This window comes from Mizuhopecten yessoensis, unplaced genomic scaffold, assembly GCF_002113885.1.
Source record: "Mizuhopecten yessoensis strain PY_sf001 unplaced genomic scaffold, ASM211388v2 scaffold5979, whole genome shotgun sequence".
NCBI classification, from domain to species: domain Eukaryota; kingdom Metazoa; phylum Mollusca; class Bivalvia; order Pectinida; family Pectinidae; genus Mizuhopecten; species Mizuhopecten yessoensis.
This window is the reverse complement of record NW_018406319.1, coordinates 636,504-650,097: the sequence shown is the minus strand read 5'-3', so window position 1 is coordinate 650,097 and position 13,594 is coordinate 636,504. Positions and strand designations below refer to the sequence as shown.

General features: G+C 37.8%; 1 protein-coding gene across 1 annotated transcript; it reads left to right on the top strand.

The window, feature by feature from the left end:
• The first annotated feature begins 3,584 nt into the window (after positions 1-3,584).
• Positions 3,585-4,916, top strand: LOC110451391. The gene has a single exon (XM_021499376.1). The coding sequence runs from the start codon at positions 3,585-3,587 to the stop codon at positions 4,914-4,916; it is 1,332 nt and encodes a 443-aa protein (XP_021355051.1).
• The last annotated feature ends 8,678 nt before the right edge of the window (positions 4,917-13,594 follow it).

Here is a 13,594-nt window from a genome sequence, read left to right as displayed (position 1 = left end):
TATGCCCCTCTTAGCTGTAATGTACTTACCTGACATTAATATGTGTGTGTTTTAAACTTCTGACACGTAATGAAATACGTATTATATAAACGTACAAGTACATGCATCAAGACATTTTTCACATGACAAACTATACAATGAACTAGGTTGGGAAACACTTTCTGAAAGACGAAATAAACACAAACATGTAATGATGTACAAAACTATGCATTGGCAGACACCTCAATACTTACAAAATGTTTTAAATCCCTTTATTAATAATCAAAATGATAACCCCTACCCTCTCAGACAAACTAGGCTTTTCAACCCACCGTTATGTAGAACTAATAACTTTGTCGACAGTTTCTTCCCTCAAATGTGCCGCACAATTAACCTGATTGTGATGGGTNTTGTGATGGGCTTACAAATAGAAGAATACTTGATGATGTGCATATTTTTATCGGAAAATCCCGTCGTTTTAATTTTTATATGACTTATAGCCATGATGTTAAACAAAAATATACTATATCTTCTATATTTCATCCAGGAGATTCTAGTTGAGCATGACTACTGTCTATTACGTGTACTTATCATGACATTGTAAATAATTACACTCTATATGTATTAAATGAATTTATCATTTTTAATTGTAACAGTTGTTGGTAGCAGTGTCCTGTGCAATATATGCACATGGACTTTTGGTCTCAGCCTGCCAATATCTGTCAAGGATAGTGTATATATATGCTGAAATAAATGTATTTGTACATGGACTTGTATGTGTGTGTTGTGAGATGTTTCCTTCATGAGTTACTTCCCCTTAGCCTTGTGTTAATATGAATTATTTTGTGTTAATTTTTAGGTCACCTGAGCTTTGCTCAAGTGACCTATTCCAATCGCTTTTCGTCCGTCGTCGTCCGTCGTCCGTCGTCCGTCGTGCGTCGTGCGTCGTGCGTAAACTTTTACATTTTCAACTTCTTCTCAAGAACCAGTGGATGGATTGTTTTCAAACTTGGTCAGAATCATCCTTGGTAGATGAGGCTTCAAAATTGTAAAATTGGGATTCCTACCCCCACCCCTGGGGCCAGGGCGGGGCCCCAAAGGGAAAATTATCCAATATTTCAAAAATCTTCTTCTCCAGACTCACAGGTACTACAGTGATTTTCTCTACGTGGAAAGAAAGATCATCAGGCGCTTTACTTAAATTGTAAATTTCAGGACCCCCGAGCTATTCGTTCTCCCTTGGGGAGGGGGTAAAGTTTACTATAGTTTATATAGGGAAATAACACTTTTGGGTATATTTTGACAACTTTCTGTAGGAAATTATTTTTACTTGGTGAGAATTATCCTTGGAGGTAGATGGTTTCAAATTGTAAAATTGAGATTCCTACCCCGACCCCTGGGGCCAGGGCGGGGCCCCAAAGGGAAAATTAATCAATATTTCAAAAATCTTCTTCTCCAGACTCAGAGGTACTACAGTGATTTTCTCTACGTGGAAAGAAAGATCATCAGGGGCTTTACTTAAATTGTAAATTTCAGGACCCCCGAGCTATCCGTTCTCCCTTGGGGAGGGGGTAAAGTTTACTATAGTTTATATAGGGAAATAACACTTTTGGGTATATTTTGACAACTTTCTGTAGGAAATTATTTTTACTTGGTGAGAATTATCCTTGGAGGTAGATGGTTTCAAATTGTAAAATTGAGATTCCTACCCCGACCCCTGGGGCCAGGGCGGGGCCCCAAAGGGAAAATTAATCAATATTTCAAAAATCTTCTTCTCCAGACTCAGAGGTACTACAGTGATTTTCTCTACGTGGAAAGAAAGATCATCAGGGGCTTTACTTAAATTGTAAATTTCAGGACCCCCGAGCTATCCGTTCTCCCTTGGGGAGGGGGTAAAGTTTACTATAGTTTATATAGGGAAATAACACTTTTGGGTATATTTTGACAACTTTCTGTAGGAAATTATTTTTACTTGGTGAGAATTATCCTTGGAGGTAGATGGTTTCAAATTGTAAAATTGAGATTCCTACCCCGACCCCTGGGGCCAGGGCGGGGCCCCAAAGGGAAAATTAATCAATATTTCAAAAATCTTCTTCTCCAGACTCAGAGGTACTACAGTGATTTTCTTTACGTGGAAAGAAAGATCATCAGGGGCTTTATTTAAATTGAAAATATCAGGACCCCGAGCTATCCGTTCTCCCTTGGGGAGGGGTTAACGTTTAATATAGTTTATATAGGGAAATAACACTTTTCGGTATATATTTTATATATTTTCAGCAGAAAATTGCTCAAACTTAGTCAGAATCATCTTGGGTAAATGAGAGTTTTACTTTGTAAAATTAGGATTCCTGCCCCATCCCCAGGGGCTAGAGCGGGGCCCCAAAGGAAACATTTACCAATATTTTCAAATTCTTATCCATTGATGACATGACAAGTATTGTATTTCACTTAGTTTACATGCTGATTTTTACATCACATCTAAACAATAAAATAAAGCTACCAGTATCTATGATATAACTCAGGTGACCGCTAAGGCCCTTGGGCCTCTTGTTTCATTTGCAACATATCTAAAATATTATGTCTCATTGTTTATTCCACTTTGGCCATTTGACGGAGATAATTTATATAGGCTTTGCCTGTTATTCAATCCAATTGACTACGACATCTTGTCAATAAAATTTGATGAAATGAAATGAAATGAAGACATTTTTCACATCATATTTTACATGGTTTCTTTATAAATAACCAACGAAAACTAAAACAGTTTTTAAAATATGCTTTTATAAACTTCCGATACGATAAATAGTAAATTGTGCGAGTGCATAAACATACATCATCAAAAAAGTGAAGAAAAAACAATAACACCAAGCGCACAGACAAAATATGGGTTCGAACCCTTCGGTTATACGCTACACCTGACAAACTTATTTCGGGCATAACCATTACATGACCAGAGGAAAGGTACACATGTCCATGATCGAATTGGATTTTTTAAAACTGCGAAGGAAAACATTTCGTTAATAACTGTAACTCAAGTGAACCTGAGAAGAGTAAGTCAGCTTATGACATGACGCGGCGTCATTTCACTGTCAACTTTATATTGTCCCTCTTTCCCCCCTCCCCCAAAGTTGCATGAGCTCAGAGTGTGCCACCCGATGGGGCAGAGAAGCAGCACCTGGTAGAATGGATATGGGTGGATGATAAATGAATGGGTACCTGAGATATTGGTCAAGAGGACGCAAAAATATCGTACATGTATTAACAGATGATGTCATACTGTATAACGAATGGCCAACTGTGAAAAGTTCTGTTCCACTAAATACACATGTACAGAATGTCAATATAAAATACATGGTTAATACATTACAAAGAATACGATTTCATTGTGTAGTGTGTAGTTTGATAACGTTGTGATACTTCGAACTTTCAAAAGAGTTTTTTTGTTTTATTGTTTAAGATTGTTATAACTTATGAAGTCCGTTTTGTTTCAGATTAAAATAAGGAAAGCGGTTGTGAGGAGAACGACTGTTATATCCAACTCATGATGTTATTGACAATTTGAAATTAAGATTTGAATAAGCGAAATTCTCAGCACGAAAACAGAAATGTCAGTATCTAAACTAGCGATCGGGAGTGACGACTGCTGCCCCGTCTGTTTAGATGTGTACAATGAACCTAAGTTACTGCCGTGTCGGCACACGTTCTGTAGAGTGTGTCTAGAAAAACACAGAAAATCGTCTAAGCACCAAGATAAAAGACAATTGGTATGTCCTTTGTGCCGGACAAAGATCGATCTAACACCCAAAGGAATACCAGGCTTTCATACTAACTATTTCGTCGGTGATCACGGAGTAACGAACTACAAACAGAGCAGTACCACTGAGGTAAGTCAGGACAAGGAGACTGCTCCCGACTCCGGTGGTACCACGTTCGTCGACGATCTAGAGGAAGACGGGGAAGGTTCGGATGAAAATCGAAGAATAGACGAACAACAGTGGACAACACCGCGAGATTTGAGGTTTCCGCGCGACCACACAAAGACGCATTATCACTTTGACTTGTTGTCTAGTACCGTTATAGACGAGGCACGAAGTATTTCATGTCTTTGTTCAACTCCTAGCGGGCATTGCCTGGTAGTAGCAGACTGCAGCAATGTTATCAATAAAATGTTGCCGAGTGGACAAATCGTAGACCAGTATATTGTGATGCCTCGAGTAAACATACACGATATCACTCATAGGCAAGAAGGGTCTTTGCTTCTGTTAGCAACTGAAATTAGTGAGATACTGTCCTACCGTACAGTAACAAATACGTATTCCACGTTCACTACCTTGATTGATTTCAGGGGTAGCGAGATGGCATGTCTGGATGATGACCGCTTGGTTGTAGCAGGCGTTAATACTTCGGGTTCCTCAAGCATCAGGAACGAGTACGGACAGTTATTGCTATTCTCCAGCCACGGAACTATCATAAAAAGGATCGGAGACGAATATATGAATTTTCAACCTGCATGCGTATCTATAAACACATTTAAAAATCGCATATGTTTCACAGACGTTGATCGCAGGTTAGTCTCGTTACTTACTGATACTGGCTTACGTATCGGAGACTTCAAGGGAAGAAGCAATGATCAAGTGACACTCCGGTCGATTCTGGGAGACAACTGGCCCCAGTCCAGTTTAAAACCAGCTGGACTATGTTGTGATGCAGAGGGAAATATCATAGTTGTGGAGGAAGCAACGTCCACAATATTTGTACTCGACCACGATGGGTTATTCCGTGGATTCGTGGTTTTAGAAGAGGACCGAGAGGCATTGTATAGTCCCTTTTTGGTGGCATGTGGTCCTTCGGGAGTTCTCTGGGTTGGAGATAAATTACAGGGAAAGGTCAACGTGTACAGGACCTCCAACTACATCAATGTACTGGACAGGCGCTAAATTGACGTGACGTCATAGTCGGTTGCCCAATTAATGTTAATGGTTATAGTGACAGTATCTGATACTGTGATATCTTTCATAAGCTCTCCTCCTCCTTTGTGTCTCAAGGTTGATCTTTGCCACGCTTCTTTTTGTGCTGTGTATTATTATAAAACGTCCGTTTTGTAGCCGGCAATATTCTGGAATTATTAGTTGTTTGGTTTTTCTTATCATATAGCATTCAGTATTATCATAGCTTTGCCCCTCACATTACTATTCATTCTCATATATCAGTCAGTAACTTCCAGTAATAGCCTAGCCAGTAACATTTAGAGAGATCCCAATAGGTTACATTCAGTAAGATATCAGAAGCATCCGGTAAGTAACCTGTCAGTTACATACGGTAAGTGACCTGTCAGTAACATCCGGTAAGTGACCTGTCAGTATCATCCGGTAAGTTACCTGTCAGGTAAGTAACCTGTCAGTTACATCCGGTAAGTTACCTGTCAGGTAAGTTACCTGTCAGTTACATCCAGTAAGTAACCTGTCGGGTAAGTAACCTTTCAGTAACATCCGGTAAGTAACCTGTCCGTGACATCCAGTAAGTAACCTGTCAGTTACATCCGGTAAGTTACCTGTCAGGTAGGTAACCTGTCAGTAGCATCCGGTAAGTAACCCGTCAGGTAAGTAACCTGTCAGTAACATCCGGAAAGTAACCCGTCAGGTAAGTACCCTGTCAGTAACATCCGGTAAGTAACCTGTAAGTAGCATCCGGTAAGTAACCTGTTAGTAGCATCCGGTAAGTAACCCGTCAGGTAAGTAACCTGTTAGTAGCATCCGGTAAGTAACCTGTTAGTAGCATCCGGTAAGTAACCTGTCAGTAGCATCCGGTAAGTAACCTGTCATCGTTGTTTGACATCGTTCATGTAAGCAGTTGTAATGCTATATAGAAAAGTAGAGTATGCGTACGTCAGTCTGTCTTGTTAGGTGTAATACTACAGGAGTTGTGTGGTATGACGTCTGTCTAGTTGGTTAGGTCAAAGAGGAGCTCGTCCATAGTCAACCACAACACGTATGTCTATTGGTGTATATTTCTATTTTAGATTCTAACTAGGTCTTGTCTTTGTCTTTGACTCAAAAAGGATTCTTTGCACTAGCGACGGACAAAACTATCCAATTCTACGCCCAATGTGATTACAAATACTTTCTTATAGAAACCAGTCACAGAAAGTAAAGATTCGAATGGACCATTACGGTTATAACTCATAATGAAACAGTACAATCTGTTACAAAAGAAAGACATAATTGAGAAAGGCAACCAATGAAATGATTGAAACGAGTAACTGTTGACTTGGGTAGCAGATAATGAATTGTAATGATTTACCTAGACAGAGCTCCCTGTCTTTTGTCATACAATGCACCCGTCTGTATTGGGAGCGTTAACTTACGGTATAGCCGAGACAACTGGTGAAGGCGGATCTTAAAGAGTACATCATTTCACAGGATATACATGTATCAACATTCTGAACTTTGTACCTGGATTTAAGTGTCCATTACAAGTATTTACAAATATTGTATCATATATTGTGTATTACTGATTGAACTTTTTGTTATTTTAATGACAAAACATATTACATAAATCCATAATAGGTCACAATCTCACGTTCAACTTTATCATCATTTGCTCGATTATTGTTGCTTGATTCATACGGGGATAAAAAGCACACACAACCCACTTCCAGTTCCTCTCGTTACCTCTATAGGTCATGGAATCTCCCAAGTGAGGTGTTCTTAAACCCCGAACCTCCTTCATGACTGTTCTGCATTCTCGATGCCGTTGTTACTTTGGTGATGTATTATTAGGCATTCCATGTTGGAATTGGTCCGAGATAAATTAAAGAACGTTGTTATTCACAGACCCCCGATTTATATCTACAAAGATGGACGTAATACACACACATGTGAGTGTACCTTTAACATTTGGTAATAGACACAGTAATAGACACAGTAATAGACAGACACAGTAATAGACACAGTAATAGACAGACACAGTAATAGACACAGTTAGTCAAAAATGGACTACACTGCCTCACACAGCTGCTTGGTCGGTCGTTATAAGACTCACCGGTGTTGCTAGGGGCCAACACGTTGACCAAACAGCGGGGACCAAAAACTCCACCAGCAGAGTCTACAACTTGTATCTTGAAAGATGAACAAGACACACGCACGGATGATTTCACCTTTAAAATCTAGTAATAGTTACAGTGTGCCAAAAATGTATCCAAATACAAACATGTTTCAGAGGCTCTTCAATTTCTTTATTTTACATATAAGAAACTCCCCAGACAATGAACAATCATTTATAAGAGATACCTCAGATATGCGAACCTTACCACCAAAGATTCATAAAAAACGAAAATATCTACTATTGTATCCTCAGTGGTTCGTAGATTTGTGAACGGTTATTCAATATAATATCCTTTCTGATAGCTTTACTATTGCCCATTATTCTAGAGATCCGATCTCTACGGCCCGACTGGTTTTTTTTACCTTGCTCTTTCTTCCCTATAGAGTAATGCCTGTACACTGCTCCTCCTTCCCCATCTCAGCGATGTGACGTCCCTTGGGCTCCTCTTCCTAGATAGACTGCCTCTTCCCCATCTCAGCAATGTGACGTCCCTTAGGCTTGTCTTCCTAGATAGGCTGCCTTTTCCCCATCTCAGCAATGTGACGTCCCTTAGGCTTGTCTTCCTGGATAGACTGCCTCTTTCCAGCGCAATTTACCTTCTATACAGACCGACTTGCAGAACAATTTCTGCCTTTCATAGTCTTGATTACTTTGTTATAGACTTTTTTTTGCTTAAAAATTCACAAGGATAAAATATGCCTAGCCCCGGTCACTTTGAACTCCTTGACCACCGGTGCGAGGGTCGAACAACGAAATAGTTGGCAGGCTTCAAATACATTAAAAAACCAATGAACGTGCAAAGTTCTGACAGAATCCGACAAGAATTGAACACGTTATTCATTGTTGAATGGTATGCGCTCGGAGCTACTTTTCAATACTAAAAGGCAGGTTGAAACTAAATCTGAAATACGCTCCTATATGAATACATATACCTATATATTACAGATACTGCTTAATAGATACATGGAGAACTGTGCAGCACGAAGGCACCTCTGCCGTCCCATTGAGAACAGTTTTCAGGTGGATGAACAAATTCAAGAACGATAAAGTTGATATCACATTGAACACACGGCCAGACAGACCAGTTGTTGCAGTAACATTGCTGCTGTGAAAGCAATAGTTAAGGATGATAGTCGTTATAATGTTTCAGTGATAGCTCTTACGGTTGGCATTTCAGAAGGCAGTATACATCACATTCTGATCAAGTGCTTGAAAATATATAAGCGTTCTGTCCGATTGATCACCCATTTGCTGACATCTAAACAAAAGGTCAAACGTTTTAAATGCACTAAATATGTATTGAAAAAAAGCACCCAGATAGTGCGGCTCAAGAAAGCTAGCTGAGTTGCTTACAATAGATGAGACCAGGGTCTATTACTTTGAACCCCAGAGGCGCATTGATAACAAGCAATAGTTATCGAGAAATCATGAAATGTCAGTGATTGCAAGACGTTTAAAAAGCGCCAAGAACGTTTTGTATGCCATTTTGCCCAATCTAGTGGGCATTAGACTCAGATACCGTGCAATGAAGGAGACACTACCACTGACAAGTTTTCCAGAGACAAAAGACCAAGTTGTAAAAGGATTCTACATCAAAAGCTTCCAAGTAAAGTGTTGGTATCCAGTTAATTCACGACAATGCTTCATCCCACGACAGAAATATTGAACAGGCGTTTTTGAAGCAAGAGAAGGAAATACAGATTGACCACCAACCCTATTCGCCAGATCTAAGTCCATTTTGACCTGTTTCCTTTACTAAAGAAAAGGCTCTCTGGGAAACGGTATGTCTCGTAAAATGCTCTGGTTAGTGCAATCTGCCAGTGTCTTCACAGTATACCAAGGGGTGATACCACGCAGTATACCAAGGGGAGACTACCACACAATCTGCCAGTGTCTTAATAGTATACCAAGGGGAGACTACCACACAATCTGCCAGTGTCTTCACAGTATACCAAGGGTAGACTACCACGCAGTATACCAAGGGGAGACTTCCACACAGTCTGCCAGTGTCTTCACAGTATACCAAGGGTAGACTACCACACAATCTGCCAGTGTTTTAACAGTATACCAAGGATAGACTACCACGCAGCGTTCAAGTCATGGTTAGCGCGATTTCGAAAGTGCATTTCTGCTTAGGGGGATACTACGAAGGATTGTAATAGAAAAATCCAACTATGTAAATCATACATGTGCTTCCTGACGCTTTTGACATTACTAATTGAAAGGCCCCTGTATGATGTAAATTGTACAACGGTGGCTGTAGAGGTCACTGCTGGAGGGAAAAAAAGGTACTCCAGGTGAATCTCTTCGCCCTCCACTGTTGTCTGACTCTATCTAAACCTTCCACTTTTGTCGAATATTACATTGTATCTAAATCTCCCATTATATCAGAGCCTCTCTAGATCTTCCACTGTTATCAGATTATATATAGATCTTCTACTGTTGCCGGATGTAATATAGACCTCCCACTGTGTCAGAGCTTCTTTAGACCTTCCACTGTTATCAGATTATATATAGATCTTCTACTGTTGCCGGATGTAATATAGACCTCCCACTATGTCGGAGCCTCTTTAGACCTTCCATTGTTGCCTTCTATGTACTTCATTGTTATTCTAACTTATTCGTCTTCCTCAACCTCTTCACTTCCTGTTTCTGAGTACTAATAATGTCACTTCCCTAGGCACTGGATTACGTTATCTGCAGTTGATGGGATTCCTTTTTCTTTGGGTCTTAATTTTGAACCACTGAGTAATGCGATATCTCATTAATTATAATTTACACCTCGACTTCTCCATATCCCCTTATAAAGGCTTATAAGTAAACAAATGAATCCATAACCCCTAACTAAAATATATCTCTTCCAGTATATAAATATAAACAGTAATGTACGCCAATTAGAGAAATACCATGCAAGTCACACACAAAAAACCTACTTTTATATACTTTTCTTTCATTTATATTACATAGGTAGCAGTGTACAGTAGCGTACGGTGGCCATGGGTGATATTTTTGTACAATGAATAACCCCTGTAATATAACATGTATCAAAGTTCAAAAAACAAATCAGCACTAAATATTGGCATATACATGATGAAGTGGACTATATGGTCTTCACATTAAAAAATAAATCGAATTTGGTCCCAAATCTGGGGAAATCACTTTTTGAAAATAAAATCATTCTTGGAAAACATATGTATTCAAAATGTAGCCTATAAATATATATATATATGAAACACTGAAACACTTATTGGAAAAAAAGTGTTTTTTGGGACAGCGAGGACACATAAACAAAGGCGGTACAAAGGACCAGGTTCACCAAAAAACTCGTGTATACGTAACAAAACAGTGGTACACATGTTAAAATTCAACCTAAAGTCATCAATTTATCAAGTAAAATTTTAACTGAGGATGAAATTGAGTTATTGAAAAAACGTTTGAAATTTTGTCCAACACACCAAAATATGATGACGAAGACCTTAAAAGAGGTATGTTACATTTTTGCAGCAAACTGCGTTTAAAAGAAAAAAATTGTGTTAAAGAGGATTCTCCTGATAATGAAGGTTTAGTGAGAAACAAATATAAATGGAATCCTCCAAAAAGTAGTGATTCGTACTTAGAATTCACTATTGAAGCTCTGAAAATGCATCCTTTGCCACGTAACAAGGTTAAAAATATTTTTTTCCTTCAAACAACGTAAAACAAACGAAAGTTTGATTGGTGATAAGTCTATTGTAATTAAAGAGGCGGATAAAGGAGGTATGGTTGTTGTTATGGATAGTGAGTACTATCGTGATACAATCTTAGAAATGCTGTGTGATGAGGAGTTCTATCAAATCACATCTGAAAATATTGATTCTGATACAATGAAACTTATCAAGAATGTCGTAGATCGTTGGAGTGAAGGTCTAATGGAGGAAGAGATTGATTACCTCACAAATTTTTCGTTTCGTACGAGTAATTTTTATGGACTACAATAATGTACCTAAGATACATAAGAGTAAAATAATTTCTAATGCTTTTACGGAGCAGAATTCAGAATACGTTTCTATATTTTGTCCGGATGATTTAAGATTTAGGCCTATTGTTGGCGGTCCCGAAAGTGTTACGCAACGTCTGAGTCATTTTCTGGATATAATCTTAAAACCACTATGTCCAACTGTTAAAAGTTTCATTAAGGACGATTTTGACTTTTTACCTCGTCTACCTAAGACAGTGACAATTAGTTCCAAATTGGTCTCTTTTGATGTAGTTGGCCTTTATACTAACATATCACATGATTTAGGTATACAGGCTGTTAAATATTGGTTACAGAGATATCCGGAATATGTAAACGGAAGATTTAGAAAAGAATTTATAATAAGCGCTCTCAAAATTGTTCTAGAAAGAAACACGTTTTATTTCAATGATAACCATTTTCAGCGATGTAAGGGTACGGCAATGTGTACTAAAGTTGCCCCTACTTATGCTACTTTAGCGTAAAGATATTTTGAAGAGATTCTTTATGACAAAATAGAAAAGTTCTGATAAAGAATTTTCCGATTTTTTGAAAAACAGTTTTTTGAGATTTTTATATGATGGTTTTATCATCTGTCCCCCGGACAAGAATGTCTCTGATTTTCATTCAGAGTTAGATTCCTTACACTCGGATATACAGTATACTATGGAAATTAGTGATGATAAACTTCCTTTTCTAGATGTTTCGGTAGAATTCTAGATGTTTTGGTAGAATTAACAAACGGTCACATATCTACAAACCAACTGATTCCCAGAACTATCTTTGCTTTCATTCCAGTCACGCCAAACATACAAAAGTTAACATACCATTTTGTTTGGCATCTAGATTAGTTACCATAGTCAGTGATAAATATAAGTTAGAGGAGCAATTGAATAATTTAGTAGATAATCTTAGAAAACAATGCTATCCAGACGAAATTATATTTAACGGTATTCAAAGAGCTAAGGAGAAGGGTCCGATTTCAGTTACCGACCCAAATAGTGTCAATACAAGTCAAAAGGATATTATACCGTTTGTTACAACATTCAACCCTAACAATTTTAACATGTTTCCAATTTCCAAAGTTCACGAAGAAATTTTAAAGAATAGCAAAAAAATGAAACGTGTCTTGGAGAAGAAGAAAATAATTAATTGCAAAAGACAACCAAAGAATCTGAAACGTATATTGTGCAAGTCAAAATTTGATGAGAAAATAAATATAAATTACAGCGTGACAAAGTGTATGAAACCGAGATGTGGAACATATGTTGAGTGTAAAATCGTTGGTTTTTAAGAATGGCAAAACATTTGAAATGAGATGGAATATGAATTGTAAATCAAGAAATGTAATATATGCTGTAATTTGTAAATTCCGTATGTTTAATATGTTCGGTTGAACTAAGTGTTGTCCGTTGAAATTCGTTTTTACTATCAGATGTTTTTAACTCATGTAATCTTTTTTAAGACGTCGCAATTTCTAGATGTCCGCATTATGTGTACTTTGTTTATGACGTCATTAATTTGGACGTCTTAAGAATGTGTACTCCATTTATGACGTCACAAATAAATTTAAATCGCCTGAAGAGCCCCAAGATGGGCGAAAGCGCTGGCCGATTATACTAGTCTTCGTGTTTTGTTTTATTTATTTATATATATATATATATATGTGTGTTGTGCAGGATAAATCCGCTAATCCATGTATATCAGTAACATGCCCTTTGTTTTTAGGATCGAGCCATTTCTACTGTATTCTGCTATCTCATACACATAGAAATTGATTTTTTTTCTGAAAAGAAATGCCTTTTTATGCTTGATTCAGCTTCACTTTCATTCATTATTGCTTAAAACTACTTAAAAACGTTAAAAAGGTTACAAATATAGGTCAAAATATAGGGTAATAGCCTATTACCTGTGTATTTATAAAGGGGGGTAACTCGCCCTTTTCACTGGCACTTCACAATTCATCACATATGTGTCAATTGTGTTATTGGTAAAGTTTATACCAAACAACAAATAATTTCACAGGCTATACCCTAATACATTCAGACTAGATTTCAGTCTGTTTCACTCAGTTCAGGACCCGGTATCCATGGTTACTAATACATAAAGTTGTATTTATTGGTAATGGGTAAAATATCTGTTTTCATTCTATTTACACTATTTTAGATGTTTTTTCACCACTTGATTCAGCAAACAGATTAAATTAGCAAAGTCAGTAATGTCAATAAATTTTATTTACATAATTACAGCTGCAGAAAATCTTTTTTTTTCTAGCGAAATATGTTAAATGAACAATTTCTGAGAGTCACTGTCAATTCTAGGCGAGGAAAGGAAATAACGGTTGCTAAGGTGGCACTTGTCTGATTTTTCAGAATATCTGACATTTTGGTGCTGTTCATCGGTTACGGGAAGTGTGTCTGTTGCTAGTTTGTTGTTGTGATGGGTTTCCTAGTGTTCATTTTGATATCAGTGAGCCTTGATGATGTCATAGATGCCCATTGATGACGTCATAGTTAT